The 25,055-nt window shown below is 38.0% G+C and overlaps 1 protein-coding gene across 1 annotated transcript in view; it reads right to left on the bottom strand.

Annotated features, from left to right (window-relative positions):
• Positions 1-17,824: 17,824 nt before the first annotated feature.
• The window catches only part of LOC132280195 (uncharacterized), a 38,567-nt gene continuing 31,336 nt past the window's right edge, over positions 17,825-25,055 (bottom strand). Inside the window, exons 3-4 of the mRNA XM_059782357.1 lie at positions 20,239-20,378; positions 17,825-18,367 (exon numbers count right to left, since the gene is read on the bottom strand). Coding sequence (XP_059638340.1) covers positions 18,173-18,367; positions 20,239-20,378 — 335 coding nt within the window. The 3' untranslated portion in view covers positions 17,825-18,172. The remainder of the gene's footprint in view (positions 18,368-20,238; positions 20,379-25,055) is intronic.

Here is a 25,055-nt window from a genome sequence, read left to right as displayed (position 1 = left end):
CGTAACAGTTTCGTCAAGGGACTGATGTGGTCTATCAAGAGAGCTATTACAGGTAGTCCAGCCTATACTACCTATGCTCAGGTGGTAGATGCCGCTCTACAACAGTATCAGTTGACTGTGGACATCAGACAGGCTCGTGGTGAGAAGCGGGGTGATAAAGACTCTGCTAATCAGTCAGCTGAAAAGGGGAATGGCAATGGTCACTGGCAGAATGACAAAGGCAAGTTCCAAGGACAACAGCCTTGGAAGAAGCACAAGGGTGGTTCAGATGCTCACCGGAATGGGGCACCTATTCAGAGGCAACATAATGGAGGACCACAGGCAGGACAGGGTCAGCCACAGGCTAACCGACAGAGGAGGCCATTTGGTACTTTCCAGGGTAGTTGTTACACTTGTGGAGAGTATGGTCATACCACCAGGCAGTGTCCTAAAGCAGGACAGGGACAGGGACAGTATGTGCAGCAGGGACAGAGGGCGTCAGTGCCTCTACCAGCTCCACAGGTTCCACGGATTCAGGGACAGGCACATCTGGCTTTACCGGCACCGCCGCAGACTCAGGGACAGGCACCACAGCAGTTGCATTATGGCAGGGTGTATAACCCCAAGCCACAGGATGTTCAGGCACCTCAGACTATTGAGGGTAAGTTTCCTATTCATGGTTTACATGGACGTGTTTTATTTGATACGGGTGCTACACACTCATTTGTAGCTAGGACTTTTGTTGCTTTATCTGGGATGCGGACGAGGGTATGCACTAGACCTCAGGGTATTTCTACACCATTGGGTGATACAGCTATTATACATGAGAGTGATGGGCCTGTGACACTAGATATTGGCAGACTCAGGTTTCTAGCCAATCTACTGGTCCTGGACATGCACACTTATGATGTGATACTTGGAATGGATTGGTTGTCTCACTACCATGCCCAAGTTGATTGTTTTGATAGATCTATTACTTTTACCATACCTGGTCAGGATATGTATGTAGTAGCTATGCCACGTTCTAAAGGAAGCGGTAGCACCTATTTGTTCCATATGGAGGAGGAAAAGGATGAGGGGATTACTGTGTCATTGGATAACATACCAATTGTACAGGATTTCCCGGATGTATTTCAGGATATTCCAGGGTTGCCACCTAGTCGCGAGATTGATTTTGTGATAGACTTAGCTCCAGGCACTGCGTCTATTGCTAGGGCACCCTATAGGATGGCACCGGTAGAGATGAGAGAGCTGAGGGATCAAATTCAGCAGTTACTCAGCCAGGGTTTTATTCGTAGGAGTACATCACCTTGGGGAGCACCGGTTCTGTTTGTGAAGAAGAAGGATGGTTCGCTTCGTCTGTGTATAGATTACAGGGAGTTGAACAAGGTTACGATTCGTAACAAGTATCCTTTGCCCAGGATTGATGACTTGTTTGATCAGTTAATGGGAGCTACATACTTCTCCAAGATTGATCTGCGTTCTGGGTATCATCAGCTGAGGGTTAGGGAGCAGGATGTTCCTAAGACAGCGTTTCTCACGAGATATGGTTCTTATGAGTTTCGTGTTATGCCGTTTGGGACGACTAATGCACCTGCAGTGTTCATGGACTTAATGAATAGAGTCTTCCTGGCTTATTTGGATCAGTTTGTTATCGTCTTTATTGATGACATCTTGATCTATTCTCGGTCGGAGGACGATCATGCTAGACATCTTTGCATAGTCTTGCAGACGCTTCGTGAACACCAGTTATATGCCAAGTTCGAGAAGTGTGAGTTTTGGCAGCGGGAGGTAAAATTTCTGGGTCACGTGGTGTCAGAAAAGGGGATAGTAGTGGATCCGGCCAAGGTTTCAGCGGTGGTTGAGTGGGGACAGCCTACATCACCTACTGAGATTCGGAGTTTTCTCGGTCTGGCCGGATATTACAGGAGATTCATCCAGGGGTTCTCCAAGATAGCAGGACCACTCACTCATCTGACCAAGAAGGGTGTACAGTTCGTGTGGGATGAACACTGTCAGCGAGCTTTTGATGAGCTAAAAAGGAAGCTGACTTCTGCACCGGTTCTGGCTACTCCGCAGAGCGGGATAGAGTATCTTGTTTACACGGATGCTTCATTGCATGTGTATTGATGCAGGAGGAGCGACCGATTTCTTATGGATCTCGGAAACTTAAGCCTCATGAGCTTAATTATCCAACACATGATTTGGAGTTGGCAGCAGTGGTTTTTGCCTTGCGTATTTGGAGGCATTATCTGTTGGGTGAGTCCTTCAGATTATTCAGTGATCACAAGAGTCTGCAGTACTTGTTCACTCAGCGGGAGCTGAATATGAGACAGCGCAGGTGGTTGGAGTTTGTAAAAGACTATAATTTTTCTATACAGTACCATCCGGGGAAAGCGAATGTGGTGGCGGATGCACTCAGTCGCCGACCTGTTGGTAGTCTTTCTGCTCTATTCGCTATTGAGTGGAATGCTTTGAAGAATGTAGATGAGTTGTCAGACGCTTTTATGGCTTGCATGGTGGTTACACCTTCCATCATTCGCAAGGTTTTACAAGCATAACTCACCGAGCAGCAGTGTGTCGACAAGGTCGTAGAGATAGCTTCCGGAGAGGTTCCATTCTACTATGTTGGGACTGATGGTGGTTTAAGGTACAAGGGACGGTTAGTGGTACCTTCTGCTGATAATTTGAGGAAGGATGTGATGACTGAGACTCACCACTCTGAGTTCTCTGTTCATCCAGGAGGCGATAAGATGTATCAGGATATGAAGCGGCAGTTTTGGTGGGCAGGTATGAAGAGGGACATTGCTCTTTTTGTTTCTCAGTGCAGTACTTGTCAGATGGTTAAGATTGATCATCAGAGGCCGCCAGGAGCTCTACAGTCACTACCAATTCCAGAGTGGAAATGGGAGAGCATATCTATGGATTTTGTGTAAGGGTTGCCAAATTCTTTCAAGGGGCATAATTCCATATGGGTCATTGTGGATAGGTTGACCAAGTCAGCTCATTTCTTGCCTATTTGCACTGACTACACTTCGGAGCAGTTGGCGAGGCTTTACATTTTAGAGATTGTGAAGCTACATGGCATTCCATTGTCTATTATATCGGACAGGGATTCGAGCTTTGTATCTGGATTTTGGAAGAGTTTTCAGCAGGCTTTAGGTACGGAGTTACACCTTAGTACTGCTTATCATCCTCAGACTGACGGACAGACTGAGAGGGTGAATCAGATTATGGAAGATATGCTTCGGTCATGTGTCCTGGATTTCAAGGGCCACTGGGAGGAATATTTGCCACTTGTGGAGTTTGCTTATAACAATAGTTTCCAGAAGACTATTGGGATGGCACCTTTTGAGGCGTTATACGGTCGACTGTGTCGATCACCTGTTTGTTGGATGGAGGTTGGAGAGAATCGATTCTTAGGTCCTGAGTTCATCAAGGATACTTCTGAAAAGATTGCTCTTATTCGAGATCGCATGCGTACTGCCCAAAGTAGGCAGAAGAGCTATGCTGCTCGTCGCACTCGTGCTTTGGAGTTTCGGGTTGGGGATCAGGTTCTTCTCAAAGTATCTCCTATGAAGGGTGTTATGCGCTTTGGGAAGAAAGGGAAGTTGTCTCCGCGGTTTGTCGGTCCATTCATGATTACGGATCGAGTTGGAGCTGTCGCTTATCGGTTGGCACTTCCGGATAATTTGGACCGCGTACACAACGTATTCCATGTGTCCATGTTGCGAAAATTTCTGCGTGATGAGGATCGGTATCAACATATCGATGTTGGGGAGATTGAGTTGCAGCCGGATGCAACTTATTTGGAGCCACCATGTCGTATTGTTGACCGTCGGGATCAAATCCTTCGCAATAAGGTTATCCCTTTGGTTCGTGTGCAGTGGAGCCATCACAATGAGGCCGAGTCCACTTGGGAACGGGAGGATGTCATTCGCTCGCAGTTTCCTGAAATATTGGAAGAAGGTAAGGGCGAATTCCGAGGACGGAATTCCTTTTGTTAGGGGGGAAGAATGTAATACCCCTAATTTTGAAAGGATAGTCTCGGCATTTATTTATAGTCTCGGCATTTATTTATTATTTTTATTGTATTTTTGCATGATTATTTGGTTTAATTATTTTATTTAATTGTTTACCTGTGTGACGTGTATTTAATTGGTATCTATTTCTTTGTTTAAATTGCATTCTATTTATTTAATTGATTATTCGTGTATTTAATTGGTCTCTATTTATTTGTTTAAATTGCATTCTATTTATTTAATTGATTATTAAAGGTTTTAATTTAGGAAGTCATTTAGGAAGTATTTTAATTAACGATTTTTCATAATTGAGGGTTTAGTTTCTTTAGCCGACACAGGAATTTAATTAAGTTCTATGGGCCGGTTAGGATTTGGTTAGGGCTCTAATTAATGTAGGGTTTTGGTATAACTCTATAAATATATGGGCATACGTCTGCCGAGGGTTTTTAAAACCCTATTCACCATATTCCCGTATACAGTAAAGAGAGAGGTTGAGAGAACAGAGCGTCGCAACGGTCTGTCAAGGAGAATAACAGAGAGGACCAAGGGAGGTGTTTGGTGGATTAGATCAGAACCAGAGGAGGCTAGAAAGTAGTCAGTGGTTGCCGGAAAGCTTAGAACAACGGCGTCAAGGTTCTGTTTATAAAACTGTACAGGCAAGTTCTTATCTTCCTCCTTCCCTTTGATTTGTGTTCTGTGCACCTGGACATCTCTAGGAGATTAATTGGCCTTAAACTGAACCATGCATGTTTGATATATGTTTTACTTGATCATTTTATCTGTGAAATTTATTTACAAAACAATTATAGCACGTATGTTTTCTTGACTCTGTTTTGGCGTAACGTCTTACTGGTTTAATTTTTATTTTGAATCTTACTGAAATCAACCGAGGTCTGATTGGATACTAGATGTAATTTAAGACTTCAAATTTAAAATTGGAGGAAGAACAGAGGGGTTGGGATAAAACTGATGTCGCAATTTAGTTTCAGTATTGTTCTTCAAACGCTAGTTTAAATGGCCGGATTAAACTCTGTAATTGCTTTCAAAACTATTGTAAACAATCTTGGGGAATGCTTCTAGACTAAATTACGAGTCCTAAGATTGGTTTTAGAGACCAACAGAGTGGGTGGATTTGATCAGAGAAGGAGCGGACGGACTGAAACGAAGCAACAGGGACAAGGCTCTCAGAGGAGGTGAGAGCCGGCTCCATGGAAGTGGGAGCCGGCTCCCACAACAAAGTAGAGCCGGCTCTAAGAAGTCCTAGAGCCGGCTCCCACAACAAAGTAGGGCCGGCTCTAAGAAGTCCTAGAGTCGGCTCCCACAACAAAGTAGAGCCGGCTCTAAGAAGTCCTAGAGCCGGCTCTAGGCTGGAAAAGAGCCTGCTCCAAATTCTGGAGCAGGCTCCCTTGGTATTTTTGGTTTATTTTACGATTTTTTTAATTTTCTACATACTATGTTCACTGTTGGAGCATGGAGACTGTTGGAATGAATTTGGAACTTTACAGAGGGATCAAGGAATGAATTTTGAGTGTCATTAAGACCCTAAATTGAGTAAAGTTTAATTCTAAGTTGTCGGGACAAACAGTGTAAAAATTAAGGCACTTAACAAATGGAAGTTGAATTAATTGTTGAATTAAAATTCAGCAATTTGATGGAACATAATGTGTTTATAAAACTTGTTTTAGAATGCATTCAAGTGCATGATAAGGTCATTTAATTATTAATTTTGATCTATGCATGCTTAGGAGGCTAGTTGCTGAATTATTAAATTGTTTACTGCAACTATATGATTAATGTTTGGATTTAAACTGCTGAAATATTTAAACGATCTTCTGAATTGTTTTAGCAATTTATTGGTTAATAATAGGATTATTTAACCTATTCACATGCATGATGGAGTCCCTGACATATTAAATTTGGTCTATGCATGCTCTGGATGTTAGTTGTTGATTTGTTAAATCGTCTCCTGCAACTATATGGTTAAATGCTTGGATTTAAATTGCTGAAGCTTTAAATATTTTTCTGCAATTATTTGGATGGTAGTTTTTGGTCTGTAAATTATTGAACTGTTATATATGTTGTAATTTACATGGATATGGAGGATGGTATGTACCGGTATGGGACGGTGACATACTAGGGACGGTTTAGCTCAAAACGCATAAACCTAACCTAATGGATTAATGGAATGGATTGAAAGATATCGAATCCTAATTGTGACTAAGTCAGATCAGCTGTAAACAAGTTGGATGACTTCCTGGATTAACGGATGGTAGTTAAGTCATATCAACTGAATAAGTTGAATGACTAACTAGTTGGTTTATTGTATGACAGTTTAATAAATAGTTGAACTGCATACCCTGGATTTGGACGGACTTTATATATATGGTTATGGTACCACGAGTTGAGCTTGAGTCTCAGACTCATTGGTTAGGGTGCGTATATGCAGTGGATGCGTAGCTGGTTATAATAGGTTGAGGTGTACCCTGTTAGGTCTAGGTACTCATGCCCACCTTTGGGTGCGTATTCGCATGTTGCCTTTTATTCAGGTTAAGACCCCTATTATAGACTGGTGAATGTCCCTTAGTGTGGATATATTTATACGTATGGACTAGATAGATATTATGAGGTGTCTACGGTGTATCTGCGTATCGGGTCACTGTATGGATTGCAGTTAGATTAGAACTTGCTCGTGGGTCTAACCCACTCCTTTATTATTCTTTTCAGGTACAGGACGGTTCCAGCCTTAGAGCTTGATCGTGCTTGTCGAGGACAGTCTCACCTTCATCTGATTACGTAGGACTTCTCTCGATATTTCTAGCATTATCTATTTTCAGTTTTCAGTTTCAGTTGAACTTTTGGTTAGGGGTCCATCAGTGGATTCCCAAGTTGTAACCTTGAAGTTTTAGGAGGATTGGATTGTCAATTTTCAGTTATACATGGAGGATTTTATAATTAATGTTACTTTCAGTTTTATTCCATCACTTTTGTTTCATTTTGTCATCTGTGTTCGCTTTAAAATACTTTAATTGTTTGATATTCCCTCGGGTTTGGGCCTGGGCCTGATCAACCCATGTCCCGTATCCGAGGGGTATCACACTTTTTTCCTCTGCTTTCCTTCATTTTATGAATTGAATTGATTGAAAATAATAAAACATTAGTCTGAAGTATATAATTAGCTTTAACAATCATATACCTCAATTAAACATCCAACTCAATAGAAAATGAAACAAAAAAAGTCAAGGTCCACGTCATTTATGGCCTAGTTGGTCTCAAACTCATTAATGGCGTTATACATCTCATATTCTGGTGTAGTTTTGGTATTACATTTTTTTAATTAGTTGACTTTTGACTTTTTTTAACGGTCAATTAATGAAAGGGGGTGTCAAAGCAAAGTTAACCAAACCTGAAAGGAGGTTTAGGCTTTTTATTATTATTATTATTATTATTAGTTTAATCTATGAGCAATAAAGACAAACCTGGGGTGTCAGAGCATTTAACCCTAACTTTTTTCTTTCAGAAATTTAAAATACATTTTTAAAAACAAAGTAGACTTCAAATTCCTTATCAAACTATTTGTCATCGATGATTCTTCAGCTTCATTTCATTTTTTTCGGATAGATCTCATATCATTGAATATTCAATTGATCACACATGACTTGTGTCTCAAAAGGTCGGTCGCCTATTGGAAAACTGTGTCCCTATATAGGCAACTCTATTAGATACAGAGTTTCCTTGAGCATGTTGAAAATATTTGAGATAAACATCAAATTTTGACAACATATCAACAATTTTTCTGCATAACAATAGTTTTTATATCAATATAATTGAAAACAGGAATCTAAATTTAAAGAATAAACTCAAATTTTATACAAAAAAGCTTACTCATATGTTCTAAACATTCCACTGGTATATGCTTCTCCTTGACAATTGTTTTATGGTCAATCTCCAATATTAGTTTCTTTGCTTTCGTTCTCCTATGGAGTATTTCATCAATCCCATGATGCACTCTGAGTAAGAATACTTTATCTCTAGATCTCGCTTCAAGAAGTGACTTATGAAAATAAAGTGATAGGAAGAGATATGGAATGAGAGAAGATAAAGAGAATAAATATAAAAATGACAAGTTTTTTTTTTATATTATTTTTTGGAAGATTATAATAAGAGTGAGCTGTTGTGCCTCAAAACGACGCTGTTTTGAGGCACATGACCTCCTTAACAGGACGGGATCCATGTCCCTCCTCGCAACAGTCAGCCAACCTCCCATGTTCACTCGAGCCCGCACGCTCCCACTTACTAGTGTTGTAGTAGCTCTCGCCGTCTCACTTGACTTGCCGACTCCGTCCAGGTTTGATCGTAAAGAATTAAGAATTGAAGTAAAAAAAGATTTTTATGAAAAAAATAATAAGTAATATTATGCAACAAACTATAGATTAAACGTACCAAATATCTGAACAAATATCATCTATGTATTATGTATTTATTTGAATCCCACTAGGATACCTAGAGATAAGATTTACAAATTTCCTCCCTCCTTCATATTTTTCTTTTTTAGTTTTATCTCTTTTAATATGGGGTATCAATCTATAGGATGCTCCTACCCAAATTCAAATTGGACTTTTTTCGAATGACAAATAATGAAAAAAAAAAAAAAAATGTGCAACATATTATGAGGATGATGCAAAAGAATAGAGAAGTACTCTAAGCTCGTAAGCTATAAATAGAGCTTTTGGATCACATACTTGTACTAAAATTATATCATTAGAATGAAAATCAATGAAAAATGAGGGTACATGCATCATAAACACACTCACGTTACGTGGGCCCTCAAAATATGCTATATGAAGAATGTAGCAAAGGGAAATATTATTCAAATTTGAAACTGAACTAGTGAGGAACAAGAACTGAAGCACCGAATTGGTTAGATTCGGATAGGTTCTATCCATCAATTCCTTAGTCAAATAATTACATTGATCAAGTGTTGATCATCATCTTTGCAGGGGCATGCTGGCCCTTCTTTAAGAAATCGATTGAATATTATGTTTTTCTTACTTGAAGAGGTCAAAGAACGATTCGAAACAAAGAAATGAAAGAACAAAAGTAGTATAAATTCACAAAGAATCTGTGGATAGAAACTAAAAAAGACATATCAAAGTAATTTTGATGATTTAATAATATTATTACTTGAATGCGGAGTTGTTAGTTACTTCGACTGGATGAATCTAAGCAATGGACTAATTAAGTCATAATCCATTGGTTGATTGTATCATTAACCATTTCTTTATTTTGGTGCGAGGAACTTATCACATGAATCCATTGATTTTTGGGCGCGAATGTGGTTCCTATATAGTTTCCTGCAGTAATTTTTAAGTGGTTCATATTTGGCCACATCATTCTTCAGCTAACAGACACTGAGATTGTTTTTGGCCAATTACACCACCATTTATAAATAACATTTCACCACCATTTATATGTACGATCATAGGAGTCTAAAAAGTAACATCACCACTTAAATAGTAAAGGTTGTTGACAGGTAAATTAACAAAATAAATCATCTTCACCCTCAAAATAAGATATGCACATAATACAGACTAAGTAATGTCACATATAAACGCAACTCAATTCAACATATCATTTATGTTATTATTTGAAATTAAAGTATTTTAAAAACACTTTAACATGTTAATTTAAAGAATTTAAACCAAAATTAAAGTCACTTGGATTAACTTTAGACAACAAACAAAACACTTGATGTTTCTAATAATAATGAAAAGAGCCACAACTTTATTTTTTTCCAAATATTAAAAAAAACATACACTTAAGTATAAATTATTTAACATGTTTTTGAAAAAAAATTGGCAAAATTTAATATTAATTGTCACACTCACCACCTTCACCATCAAAAAAAGGTATTAACATAGTGTTGAAAAACTAATAACTACACATAAATCTAACTCAATTCAACATATTTTATATATACGTATATATATTAAGTACCTTGAGTTCAAAGCGTTCTTGTATACGTATATGTATATATATATACACACACACACTTATATATTACCTAAGTGGTGATGTTCCTTTTTACAAATGGTAATGTTATTTTTTAGTTTCCTATGATATTACTTATAAATGGTGGTGTAATTGTCAAATGCAGACTTAGTGTCTGTTTTATGAAGAAATACGTGGTCAAACCTGTTGGGAGAGATGACAATAAACAAACACAGCGGAATAATTCTTCTTCCTATGTGCAAGCAAATATAGTATATCTCTACTTTTATATGTGCTGAAAATAATAGAAAACAAATCAATCACACCAAGCCATAAGAACACAAGCAATTTTTTACGTGGAAAACTTCCCCAGTGTGAGGAAGAAAAACCACGGGACCTAGTCCAGTTAAAATCTCCACTATCAACCAAATAATGGGTACACAAAGTCTTCTCTAATCGCAATTAGAGGCTACAAAATATCTCATCAAGATAACAACAATCTTGGTAAAAAAATAAAGAGAATTGGAGAGAACAATACCAAAACCCGGTTATTGTTCACGGCCACGAATCACTGTTCCCGAGCTCAAAATCGGATCTTCACCCTTCAAATTTTAACTCATTGAGTCGTGAACCTCTCCTCCAAATTTCAGCTCGATCGAACCACGGACGAAGCGGGATCGGACGTTTGATGAAATCTGGGCAGCATAAAAAAACTGCATTTTTCTACTAAAACCCAGTTACTGTTCACGAGCACGGTACAAAGCTAGATTGGTTGTCAAAGGGTTCAGTCAGAGAAAAGGATTAAGCTTGATTATTTTGGAGTAAGCTTGATTAAAGAAGCCTTTGTGTACCCATTATTTGGTTGATAGTGGAGATTTTAACTGGATTAGGTCCCCGTGGTTTTTCTTCCTCACACTGGGGAAGTTTTCCACGTAAAAAATTGCTTGTGTTCTTGTGGCTTGGTGTGATTGATTTGTTCTCTATTATTTTCAGCACATATAAAAGTAGAGATATACTATATTTGCTTGCATATAGGTAGAAGAATTATTCCGCTGTATTTGTTTATTGTCATCTCTCCCAATAAAGTGGTATCAGAGCTCTAGGTTGACAGATTGCCAGGTTGGCAGTTTGAGTTATGGAAGCAAATACGAGTAGAATGATTAATTTAAATGGTTCAAATTATTACATATGGAAAGGAAAAATGGAGGATCTTCTTTATGTAAAAGATTAGTACCTACCGGTGTTTAGTGCTGAAAAACCAGAAAACAAATCTGATGTGGAATGGACTTTGTTACATCGACATGTGTGTGGGTATATCAGGCAGTGGGTAGATGATAATGTTTTGAACCATATTAGTGGAGAGACACATGCACGTTCTCTATGGAGTAAGCTTGAACAGCTATATGCTAGACAGACTGGAAATAATAAATTGTTTCTGATTAAGCAGATGATGGCTTTGAGATACCAGGACGGGACTCCTTTATCTGATCACCTGAATACATTCCAAGGAATTATTAATCAGCCGGCTGGAATGGGTATTAAGTTTGATGATGAGATACAAGGGTTATGGTTGCTTGGTTCATTACCGAACTCGTAGGAGACGCTCAGAACTTCATTGTCTAACTCCACTCCAGAAGGTGTAATCACAATGGATATGGCCAAAAGTTGTTTGCTAAATGAAGAGATGAGAAGAAAAACACAGGGATCCTCTTCACAGTCAGAGATCTTAGTTACAGAAAAGAGGGGGAGAAGTAAAAGCAGAGGTCCGAAGAACAGAGATAACAACAGAAGCAAGTCTAACAAGTTTGCAAATGTTGAGTGTTATCAATGCGGGAAAAAGGGACACATCAAGAAATATTGCAGGCAATTGAAGAAAGAAAACAAGAATGAGAAAGGGAAGGGAACGAAGAATGGAGATGACAAAGATGGTAATGACAGAGTTGCTACCACCACTCCTGCAGACTTCCTCATTGTTTATGATGATAAGATGATAAATGTTGCATACTATGAGACTAGTTGGGTGATTGACAGTGTTGCCTCCATTCATGCTACATCTCGGAAGAATTTCTTTACATCTTATAAATCTGGCGATTTTGGAACAGTAAAGATGGGCAACAATGGCTTGGTTAAAGTCATTGGAATTGGGGATGTGTATCTGAAGATGAATAATGGCATGAAGTTAGTTCTCAGAGATGTGAAGCATGTTCTTAACATTCGTTTGAATTTGATTTCTGCAGGTAAACTTGATGATGAAGGGTATTGCAGCATTTTCAATAATGGCCAGTGGAAGCTCACTAGGGGTGCTATGGTTGTGGCTCGAGGTATGAAGCACTCTGCACTGTATGTTTTGCAAACAAAGATCTCCAACGACATTGTTAATGCGATGGAGGATAATGATACAACAGAATTGTGGCACAAGAGACTGGCTCACATGAGTGAGAAAGGATTAGCTCTACTAGGGAAGAAAAGTCTACTATGTGGACTGAAAAGTACACTTCTGAAAAGGTGTACTCATTGTTTGTTAGGGAAGCAGAGCAGAGTCTCCTTCAAGAATTCCTTTCATTCGAGAAAGTCAGAGATACTGGATTTGGTACATTCAGATGTGTGTGGCCTTATGAAGACGAGAACACTTGGTGGGTCTAGATACTTTATGACCTTCATAGATAACTATTCAAGGAAGTTGTGGGTATATACCTTGAATTCAAAAGACCAAGTGTTGGCAGTGTTCAAGCAATTTCAAGCCCTAGTTAAGAGACAGACTGGGAAGAAACTGAGATGCATTCGTACTGATAATGACGGAGAGTATTCTGGTCCTTTTGATGAGTATTGTAGACAACAGGGTATCCGGCATCAAAAGACAACTCCAAAAACTCTTCAGTTGAATGGCGTAGCAGAAAGGATAAACAGGACACTGGTTGAAAGAATGAGATGTTTGCTTTCACAAGCCCAATTGCCAAAAAAAATTTAGGGGGAGGCATTGAGCACAGTTGTTCATGTGTTGAATCTTACACCCTGTGTTCCTCTACAGTTTGCTGTGCCAGACCGAGTTTAGACAGGTAAGGATGTATCCTATAATCGTTTGCGAGTTTTTGGGTGCAAAGCATTTGTGCATATTCCAAAAGATGAAAGGTTCAAACTTGATTTGAAAACGCGACAGTGTATATTCCTTGGCTATGGCCAAGATGAGTTTGGGTACAAGCTTTATGATCCAGTTGAGAAAAAAATTGTGAGAAGCAGAGATGTCGTGTTTGTAGAAGATCAGACGATTCAGGATATTAAGAAAGCAGGGAAATTTATGTCTCAACAAGGTGATATCTTGACTGATATGGATCCAGCTCCTGTGAAGAATCTGCCATCTCAGGTTGAGAATGATGGTCAGGATGACCACCAGTGTACATGTGATGTGGATGTTCCCTTACAGGTTCAGGGAGATATTGAGACTGATGAGCAGTTGACAGCGCCAGAGATTCCACCAGTGATTCCATCCAGGAAGTCTGCCAGAGACCGACGTCCTTCCACTCGGTATTCAGCAGAGCAGTATGTGTTATTGACTGACGGGGGAGAGCCCCAGTGTTTTGCAGAAGCCATAGAAGATGAACAAAAGACAGAATGGGTTGAGGCCATGCAAGATGAGATGCAGTCATTGCATGATAACCACACCTTTGAGTTAGTGAAGCTACCTAAAGGAAAAAGAGCTTTGGAAAACAAGTGGATTTATAGGAAGAAGCAAAATGAGTTATCTTCACGGCCACGGTACAAAGCTAGATTGGTTGTCAAAGGGTTCGGTCAGAGAAAAGGTATTAACTTTGATGAGATCTTCTCTCCAGTCGTAAAAATGTCATCGATCCGTATAGCACTCGGCCTAGCAGCTAGTCTTGACTTGGAAGTTGAGCAGATGGATGTGAAAACTGCATTCCTTCATGGTGATTTGGAAGAAGAGATTTATATGAAGCAGCCAGAGGGTTTCAAAGTGAAAGGGAAAGAGAATTATGTGTGCAAGCTGACGAAAAGCCTATATGGTTTGAAACAAGCACCGAGACAGTGGTATAAGAAGTTTGAATCTATTATGGGGGAGCAAGGCTACAAGAAGACAACTTCTGATCACTGTGCATTTGTTCAAAAATTCTCTGATGATGATTTTATTATTCTACTGCTTTATGTGGATGACATGTTGATTGTTGGCAGGAATGCTTCAAGGATTGAACAGTTGAAGAAGCAATTGAGTAAGTCATTTGCTATGAAGGATTTAGGGCCATCAAAGAAAATTCTTAGCATAAGAATCAGTCGTGACAAGAGCGCCAAGAAGTTATATTTGTCACAAGAGGAGTACATTGAAAAAGTGCTTCAGAGGTTCAATGTGGACAACACTAAAGTGGTTAGCTTTCCTCTTGCTACCCACTTCAGACTGAGTACAAAGCAATGTCCTTCTACAGATAAGGAAAAGAAAGACATGGAAAGAGTTCCTTACACCTCAGCAGTAGGAAGTTTGATATATGCAATGATTTGCACAAGACCAGATATAGCCCATGCAGTTGGTGTAGTTAGCCGATTCTTGTCAAATCCGGGAAGAAAGCATTGGAATGCAGTGAAGTGGATCATGAGATATCTTCGAGGCACTTCCAGTTTAAGACTTGGTTTGGGAAACGGACAACCATTGTTAGTTGGCTACACAGATGCAGATATGGTAGGGGATGTAGATACTCGTAGGACTACTTCGGGTTATTTGATCACTTTTGCAGGTGGGGCTGTAGGTTGGCAATTGAGACTTCAGAAGTGTATTGCTCTTTCTACGACAGACGCAGAGTTTATTGCAGCAACGGAAGCGACTAAAGAGTTCCTATAGGCAAAGAAGTTCTTGAGAGAACTTGGTTTCAAGCAGCAGAGGTATGTGTTGTTTTGTGATAGCCAGAGTGCTATTCATCTTGCTAAGAATTCCAGTTTCTATGCAAGATCTAAGCACATTGATGTACGATACCATTGGATCAGAGATGCGTTGAACAATAAGTTACTTGAACTTGAGAAGGTTTACACTGATGATAATGGCTCTGATATGTTGACAAAGACATTACCAAGGGAGAAGTTTGAAGTTTGTTATTCGATCGCCGGGATGGCGATTCCCTTCACATAGTCGGAAAGGGAGAGATTTGTTGGGTTTATTTCCTTCTATATGGAGGAAAGCCCAAGTGGGTTTTATTAAAAGCTCAAAGCCCAGCCTTTAGGGAAAAGAAAACCCTAAGGAAGTTAGTATAAAAAGAGAGAGAGGTTAGCCGCAAGTGAAAAAAACAAAGAGAAGAAAAACACAGGTTTTTCCATTCTGCCCAGGTTTGATCAAATGTCCGATTCCGCTTCGTCCGTGGTCAGATCAAGCTGAAAATTGGAGGAGAGGTTCACGACTCAGTGACGCACAATCTGAACGATGGAGATCAGATTTTGAGCTCAGGAACAGTGATTCGTACTCGTGAACAGTAACCTGGTTTTGGTAGAAAAACGCAGGTTTTTCTATTCTGCCCAGATTTCATCAAATATCCGATCCCACTTCGTCCGTGGTCTGATCGAGCTGAAATTTAGAGGAGAGGTTCAAGACTCAATGAGTTAAAATATGAACGGTGAAGATTGGATTTTGCACTCGGGAACAGTGATTCGTGCCCGTAAACAGTAACCGGGTTTTGGTATTTTTCTCTCCAATTCTCTTTCTTTTTGCCAAGATTGTTGTTATCTTGATGAGACGTTTTGTAACCTCTAATTGCGATTAGAGAAGACTTTGTGTACCCATTATTTGGTTAATAGTGGAGATTTTAACTTGACTAGGTCTCGTGGTTTTTCTTCCTCACACTGGGAAAGTTTTCCACGTAAAAAATTGCTTGTGTTCTTGTGGCTTGTTGTGATTGATTTGTTCTCTATTATTTTCAGCACATATAAAAGTAGAGATATATTATATTTGCTTGCATATAGGGAGAAGAATTATTCCGCTGCAGAAAACTACTGAAATAATTACATCAGAGGATTTGCGTTCGTGATTTCGGGCGTGAGGAAGTTGTTGTTTAGAGCGCGAGTCCGAATCCAAATTGTTAGTTGGAATATATGATTCGGAATTGGAGTCGGAAGGAGCGAAGGTGACAAAATTGATAAAGTGGATATCTTCAAAACCAAATTTGACAAGACTTATATATGATTATTAACTGATGATGTTCTATTCAATGAATGCCTTGTACAAAAGCTAAAAATATATATTGAGAAAAAAAAAAATTAAAAAAGAAAAAATCAAGAAACAAAACAAAACTAAAATTTGAATTCATACCTTCAATCCAAGAGGGTGCTCAATTTATATGCGTTTTTCCATTACGAACCATGAGTAGTTTACCAAAAATGGGTGCTCAATTTATATGCATTTTTCCATTACGAACCACGAGTAGTTTACCAAAAATACACACACACATATATATATATATAGAGGTTAAGTGTAAAAAATGACAAATCATAATTTTGGTGATAAAATTTCTAAATTAACCTTACTTTAACATTAGTAAAAAAAAGGGGGGCAAAATATCAAAATTACCTTTAAAGTCATTACATAACATAACAGTATAAGGATTATAAATCAGTGTCCCAATATTTAAAACAAAATTGGAATGTGGGTGTCTAATTACCTTTTACCAAATTCAACCATTGTCCTTCCAATACATTCAAGAATATCAATATATAAATCTATAGTTGCTAAAAAAAAAATTTAGACATACGCCACTAACTACACGTCAATCTCACTTATCAATTATAATTTTTTTTTTTAACTGTATTTTATCCTACTTATTATTGATTTTTGAGAAATTGTGCTTGAAAAGTTAATGGTAAACGGACTTGGAAAAAAAAAGAGAAAAAAAAAGTTAATAGTAAACTCAAAAAGTTTGGCTTGCACATTATATGATAAAAATAGACATTAATAAAATAAAATAAAATAAACAATTTTTTTTAAAAAAAAATGTGTTGCTTGAGTATGTGTTCAGCCGAAGAGTAACTAGATCAAAATTTTAATTTTGGTAGAAATCTGAAGTTCATCTGATAACAATTTGAATCAAAGCAAATCCATTTATTTAATAATAATAATAATATTATTATAGATATAGATAAATATATAATTAAGGGGGGCGCATTCATTTACAATAAAATATAGTGCATCTATCATTCGGAGAGGAGATAATATTGGCATAGAAAAAATTTTAGGAGAAAAAGAAAATAGAAATAGAGATAATATCGGCGGCCACAAAAAATATTTTAGAGAGAATATATTTTTTAAAGAGACAGACTATGACAATACAAAGAATTTTCCTTGGACAGGTCTTGAAACACATTCAAACAAAACCATTTAATATTCAAATACATACAAAATTAGTAGGGACATTATTGTCAAACAAAAATAGCACTTTTAAATTTTTTTAAAAAAAATAATATTACTAGCCGCTCTTTTTCAACGAATCCATTCAATGATGGACAAATTGCTCAAAAGATGAATAATACAATGAGTTGTATTCAATTTTTTATTTTATTTTTTTTCTTTTCTAATAGGGGTGTTTCTTGCATATTTTTTATATAATAAGGGAATTTGCATATCTATAGGGTCCTATAGATATATAGCCATCATATCTAAGGAACCGTATAATGTGATTGAATTTCTTGCTCATTAGTAAACAAGAAATCATTTTCGATATATATAAGGTAATGATCGAGCAAGAATTTCATCGACAGTGTCCGTAGATGTATAAAGATAGACATTGGATTTAGTAACAAAGAAAAAAATAATAAATAAAGGGAAAAAAAAATTAAATTGTACAGGAAAGAAAGACATCCAAACATATATAATCATTTCATTCGATGATGATAAGATACAAACAAATAATTAGCCGATGATTCATGCTGGATGCACCTAATATGATAAATTTACATTGGGACGTTCCACATTTAAGTTTTATGGAACGAGAATTATTACTTTCAAAATGGATACAGAACTGATGCTAATTGCTAATAATGAAATAAAGACAACCTCGTTGTTTGTGGATACCAGTAATAAAAATTGGAGAAAATATTCCTAAAGTTTTGGAAACCCAACCGACTTTTCAAGAAACTTTGAGGAGACCACTTTTTGTCACTGCATTTTTAAAATATTACATACTTGAAAGTGATCATGATTGTCAGGATCCAACTCTTAAAAACGTTTGTACTATTGGCCCAATTCTTGCAATCCTCGTCATGGTCAAGAGCGTCACATTCCAGTTTTCCAAATAATTAAGAAGGCATTTTGTAGGGCTAAAATCTTTTTTGCAATATGATTTCCAGCACGATACATACCAGTCCACTGACAGCAAATACCATGGTGCCCCTAAAACCTGGAAGAACAAAATTGAATCATCAATTCCAACACAATTACGCAACTCTTGAGAGAGAGGGAAAAAAAAAAATTTGAGAAAAGGAATATTAAAGTGATAAAAATGAGCACAAATGGCATAACACTGGTAGAAGTTTTCAACTAAATTGGTTAAAAGCATAAAGTGACAAATAAATAACATAAATTGATTTAATTTAAAGTTACATAGTAAGCAAACATGTACAATATCAGATTATATGCATCCCTTGCTAAAAACTGGTTTTGTGACGACACCAGTTGCTTTAATAAGTAGTGAACTTAATAGGAAAATCAAATATAGTGCGGGCACAAACTGGAGTAGAACAATCAGTGAAAGGGCATTGTTATTGTGATCAGCTCATAAGCTACTCGCTGCTAGCATAATGAACCAGATAACAGTCTGCAGAAAATATATTCAGCTAACAATTCTTTTCTCCTAGATAACTTTATACGGAGTAATTTACTAGAATAAAGGTAAAGAAAATTGTATTAGTAAAAATAGGCTTATAGGAGCAGAAATAAGTGTGATTGTCATGATGGAGTCTAGAATATATAGAAAACACACACTTACAAGGATTACTTTAACACTGATGAAATAGAGAAATTTAAATTTCCCCTTATTATTTATTTTTGTTTCTAATGCCGGGTGAGCAACACAAGATCACAGTAATTACTTTCTCATTTCAGGAATTTAGAATACTATAAGAAAAGTAAAAGTACCAGACTTCAAATTCCTCATCAGACGATTCTTTCGGGATGATCTCATATCGTGGAATATTCAATCGATCATGCCTGACTTCTGTTTCAAAACCTCTATCGCCTATGGGAAAACTCTGTCCCACGGTTAGATGCGAAGCTATATACGCAACTCTATTAGCTACCGTGTTTCCTTGAAAATATTGAAACGATATTTCATATTTATCAAATTCTAACGAACCAAAAATTTTGCTGCATCACAATAGTTTTATATCAATATAATTGGAAACTTGAATATAAATTTTAAGAATAAACTCGAACTTTATACAAAAAACTTACTGATAAAGTCCAAGACATTCAATTGGTATATCGTTCTCATGATTTAGCACCTTGACAAATTTTTTATGGTTAATCTCCAATAATATATCCTTTGCTTCCAATCTCCTTTTAAGAATTTCATCTATCCCATGAAGCACTCCAAGTAACAATACTTCATCTCTAGATGTTGCATCAGGAAATGGCTTATAGAAAATTTCCAAAATCTTTCCCCTACAATCTCTTAATACTTCTCCACAACAAGCTTCCTTGGTCCCACCAAGATTTTTCTTAAAAAACACAGAAACATTTAACTTGTACTGTCCATCGAATGGTGCTCTCCAAGAACAGAGTACTTTCCCCTACAATCTCTTAATACTTCTCCACAACAAGCTTCCTTGGTCCCACCAAGATTTTTCTTAAAAAACACAGAAACATTTAACTTGTACTGTCCATCGAATGGTGCTCTCCAAGAACAGAGTACTGAGTATTTTAATAGTGTCATTGGAGAACTCTCCAAAACATAAATCTGCTGCTTAAACAGGTAATTATAAATCCTTTTTTTGTACTTTTTAGGAATCCAGAGTACCAACCACATGAAGTCATTTATCGAGATATATCTGGTCTTGGAAACCCCAGCCACATGCCAATCAGTGTTGCCCTTTTTGAACAACCCATAATTTTCTAATATAATGTTGCGCTTCTGTTCGAAAAAAAGTTGTTGGGGTCCACAAAAAACCTGTTGTTTAAAGATCAAACAATATAATTGTTAAAAAAAATCTGAATTAGATAAAAAATAAAATAAAAAATAAAAAATTAAAGTTATGTATATATTGAACTTACGACTAAATTGGGGATGCAATTGTGGATGCTTTTAAAATTTCCTTCGTTGATAAAAGATACAGAACTTGCAATAAAATTGTCAATGTTTGGAAAATTTCCTTCCTTGATGTAAATGGCACGTACCATTCGATGAAGGATTCCTAAGGAGGCAAAATATAAAAACAGCATTAAAGGCAAAAATATAGTAACAAATAACAACGAAAAGATAAACATTTTAATCACATGAAGCCAGAATCTTTCTTGATTGTTTTTAAGAATCAGGTACAAAAATAGAAATGACAATCCTGGAAGTAAATTCACGAATTAGACGTGTACGTAAGGTGCTTTGGGAAATGCTCCCGCTTGAAATTGAAGTTTGAAAGATACGGTTTTCACTATTAACCAAAATGAAACGATTTTATATGTTTAGCCCTTTAATTCATTTATTTATTTATCTATTTTATGTTTCCTGATAACCCAATTATTTTTATTTACATTTCAATTTTAATTCTATATTTTTCTCAAGCACTATTTCTCAAACAGCTGCATTATTAGCAACCGGTGGTCTGAACAAAAAAAAAAAAAGTTAAGACTACATTTCTTCAACTGATGTTGAACAATGTAGACTTGTTAAATTTCCCCCCTCATCTTCAAAGGGTTCACATCAAATAAACCATGCCAGAAATAATTAAGAAAATAAATAGGAGTGAGGTAAATAAAAAAATTGCTAAGCATATTATTTCGAATGATATTCAATTCAATGTGGTTCAGACTAGATCTTTTATTGATTTCGTGAAGAGTGTATCTGTATTTGAGTGCTAGAATTTACGTTGTATGACTCAATCATACAAATTACCAACTTACTCAACTTTATGCACGAAGCTAATACCAGATTCTACGATGGAAGTTGAGGCATACGGTGTAAATTTGCATAAAATGGGTTTTATTTTATTAATTGTAACATTTTCTTTTATTGTCTTTACAAGTATATGATATAGAAGAAAATACATAAGATGTGTATAGCTTAATTTTTTGTCCCGAATTTTCAGCTCATACGTGTTATACATGTATGTATCCGTATTCGTACTTTTCTTTTCCGTTTATTTGGCCGAATTTTGCAATGTATTAAAAAAAAAAAAATTCGAATTATACTCATACATTCCCAAATCCTTCTTCTTCTCTTTTTCCTTAGCGTAATTTACTAACTATGATAATAATAAAATTCCCTAGAAGAGGGAAGTTATAGCTAAACACAATGCAAAAATTCAGATTGAATTAGATATTCGAAACATTTCATGCTGTGAACAACATGCTCTCATTATGGGCTTTTGTCTTCATTTTTTAAAACTAGCAATGACAAGCATGGAATTGATGTTCTGGAACGATAGAAATAAAAGACTACAATTTGACCTTTGCAACTGGGCATTAGTACTCCAAGTCCAAGGCATGGATTAGAAGTAATGAAACAAAATTCCGTTGATAGATGATGTAATGTTACTTATAAAGACTGAGCATCAGCATTTCAAGATATCTTCAGCAATAGAGAGTTGCATTATATTCTTTGCGCGATAGAGAGGGCAAGGATAAGCGTCGACCTGTCTTTAGCATGATCTTATGTTTGTGACAAGTCTGTATGAAGAGGAGAAGGTTTTTGGAGGTAGTAAGACTACCGCGCATTCTCACTTTCGGGCTATTGTCGTCAAACGGAGGGCACATCAAAGTGGATGTGGGAGTGCCGAGAGAAGGAAAGAGACTTAATAACTGTGCCTTTTTGGTTTTTTCTACACAGAAGTCGCAAGCCTCGAGAAGACAGAAGAGTGGGCTATGAAGTCTTGAATGGTGATGACTGGGGTGTGTGACTTCATTGCCGGGGACCCAATACTTCTATTCAAGCTACATTCTCGCAATGAGGCAAATAAGGTTTTAAAAAAGGGAAAACCATAGTGGGGAGATGCTTTTTTAAATACAGAATGGGATTCTCTGGCATTATGAGGAAGAGCAAGGAATGGCGAATTCTATTGTATGGTGTGCAGCTCCATCTATGGTGCCATCCACAATTCGTTGCAATTGGGGATCAGTGTGGTGATTTTAAGGGCGTAAAAGCAAATGAAAAGGTAAACATGAAAAGAATAAAATTTTAGGCCTGGACAGAGAGGAAATACCCGCTTTTGTGATGGCGGGGGACGGGAAGGTGTTTTATCAGGTGGCTGTGTTGGAAGAACCATGTCAGAATTGACTCTGACAGTAGCATCGCTCAGAGATCAACATGAGAAGTTGTTAACTCAAGAGAAGGATTGGTGGTGAGAGAAGGACGAAGCCAAGTGTGCATCGGAAGTATGCCGGAAATTGAAATATGAGAAGTAAGGTAAAAGGGACAAGAGAGGTTGGGGACAAGGGTCTTTGTAAGTGCCTGAAGCAAGTAAAAAGAAGAGGTGAACAAAAGGAGAGGGTCTTCTTAACAACCAAAAAGGGGTGGGAGGCAGCTCGGTTGCAACATGGCATATAGGGGATGGCAATGGGAGAGATGTCACGCGACATGTGCCGCTATTAATGATCCAATCATAAATGCAAGCATTCGGTCTAGGTTTTAAAAATTTGAAAACATAGACCACCACCTCAAACAAGAATGAACCTGCTATTACTGATCCATCCCGAAATAAAAATACTAGGTAGGAGTGACAAAAACTGATACGACATGAAATAAATGTGTTTACGTTTGACTAATCGTGCTTGGATTGCAATAGTGTCATCCCATAACATAGTTGTTAAGGGCACACCTAGGTTCTAAAAAAGCCCCAGGCTTGTCGAGGCTCAGCTAGAGAGCCTTGACCTAGTAAAGGCCAAGCCCCTTCAGTCAGGCTCACTGGCATGCACTTTTTAGTATGTCCCAGGCCAAAAAAAAAAAGTGTCTTTTAATTTTTGGGTAAATTCCACTTACCTCTCTTGATTCCCCCTGCCGTTGGGACACTTGACAGAGATGAACAGAATATTTTAAGGTAAGTGAAATTTGTTCTCTATTTTTCAATAATTTATTCATATCATTTTTCTTTTATCAAATGACTACTAAATTAGAATGTCACTATGGGCGATTTTAGCCCACTAGGGGCGATTTCAAGGCGATCGTGATTTTGTTTTTCAATTTCAGTTTGCGATGAAATCTTTTTTAGAAATTGCAAGGATTCCAAGAATTTCACTGAGAAGGGATGTGAAGTCAGCAGTTCCACATCGAGGGCCGTCTTTGTACATCGACGAGGAGCCCGTCGGAGGGAGGAAATCAGTTCTCTCACCTTGCTTGGTCGGTCGTTTTGACAAGGAAGTTGGGGGATGTGATCGGGTGGAGGAAGGGGCGGTGTGAGCATGGAATACGTCCTGTGGAGTGGGGGTTACTCCCTTATCCGATTCGTTGCTACTATTCAGGTTTCCTTCTCAGGCAAAAGCTCAACGTGTGTTGAAGGAAGGCCGGCGTCAATGGGGATCTGCAACCTTGTGGATCGATGTGTGGTCTTTTAGGGTTGGTTGTTGCGGCGTCCTTAGAGACAAAGGTCTCAAACAGATCCGGATGTTTGGACTGCCCCTTCACCTATGGTGTCATGCTTTATTTGTTGAAGTAGGGGAGTTGTGCAGCGGATTTATGGGAGTTGTTGCAGATGAAACAAGGGACGCCGAAAGCGTTCGGATTATAGTGAGAATAGGATCGACCTGTCCGCAATTCGTGTTTATCAATGATGACACCTTCTGTTACAAGGTGGCGATCTGGGAAGAAGTCGCGCTGGAGTTGGTTCCCTCGACAGAGAGTCTTGAATGCAGTGACGGGTCTCATCTTATGACTGAGGAATGATGGAATTCACTTCTTAACAAAGGGAAAGAAGGGGTGTAACAGGTCCAACAATGGCTGAAAGATAGAGAACTTCAAAGGGCGGTGAAATTCGTGCGAGGAATCAAGTAGCCGAGACGCGCCGGTTACGCGCGTTGCAGCTGACAAGAATAAAATTACACATGGCGCTCGTAGAGGCTCACTTCCAGATTCGTCCCTATCCCTATCTACAAGGGTTGGTGAAGAGGTTGGGTAGGGCCGCACAAATTGGCCTAAGGTTGATTTAGGTTGGAGGGGTTCAGGGCAAGCTAAAGTGTTAAGTTTTGGGTCTGGGAGGAATGGGCTCAAGTTCAAGCCTGACTTTGGGCCTAAGACAACCCACACTAAAAGACGGGTATTTAGAGGACCCAACTCACTTTCTGTTTCCTTTCTTAACGAACCAGATCCATCTAAAAGACAAGCCCAGGTTCAAGCTCAAATCCAAAACCAAACTCTCTCATCTTTTTCATTTCAGCGTCAGACTGAGAAAGAAAAGTGGAGACTGCCGGTTGCTTCAGCTAGTCGCCAAGGCACTCGATGGACTCGTACTGAAAAACATAAATGGGTAGCATGCTCTCCTTCTCCTTCTCCAGTTTTGACCTCTGTTTCTCATTCTAAGAGCTCATTTTCTACCCCTACTTGTGAGGTGATGGGAAATGGTGGCGGTGGTGTGGAGGATCGTTTGGATCATAAGAAGGGTTTTTCTGAGGCCATTGTTCCACGGGCTAAAGAGTCATTGTCTTCAATGATCACGTCCGGAAGTGTTAGTTGTTCCAACGGGGTCATAGTATGTGTAGGACGAGACCTTCATTTCAAGCTGACAGATGATTTAGCCGTAACTTTACTTAACGAACTTAAGCTCTTTGTTGCTCTAAAAGGCTTAAATGGTTTACCCTCCGTGACTGGGACGAATTACACCCATGATTTGATGACAAATTTTACGGATGACCATGGAACAGAGCTGAATCTTCAATTAAACTTGTAT

Source organism: Cornus florida, unplaced genomic scaffold (genome assembly GCF_030987335.1).
Source record: "Cornus florida cultivar Cherokee Brave unplaced genomic scaffold, ASM3098733v1 CherokeeBrave_3.0.0_Hap2_Chr10, whole genome shotgun sequence".
NCBI lineage: Eukaryota > Viridiplantae > Streptophyta > Magnoliopsida > Cornales > Cornaceae > Cornus > Cornus florida.
Note: the sequence above shows the minus strand (reverse complement) of the source record. Positions and strands in the feature narration are given on the sequence as shown.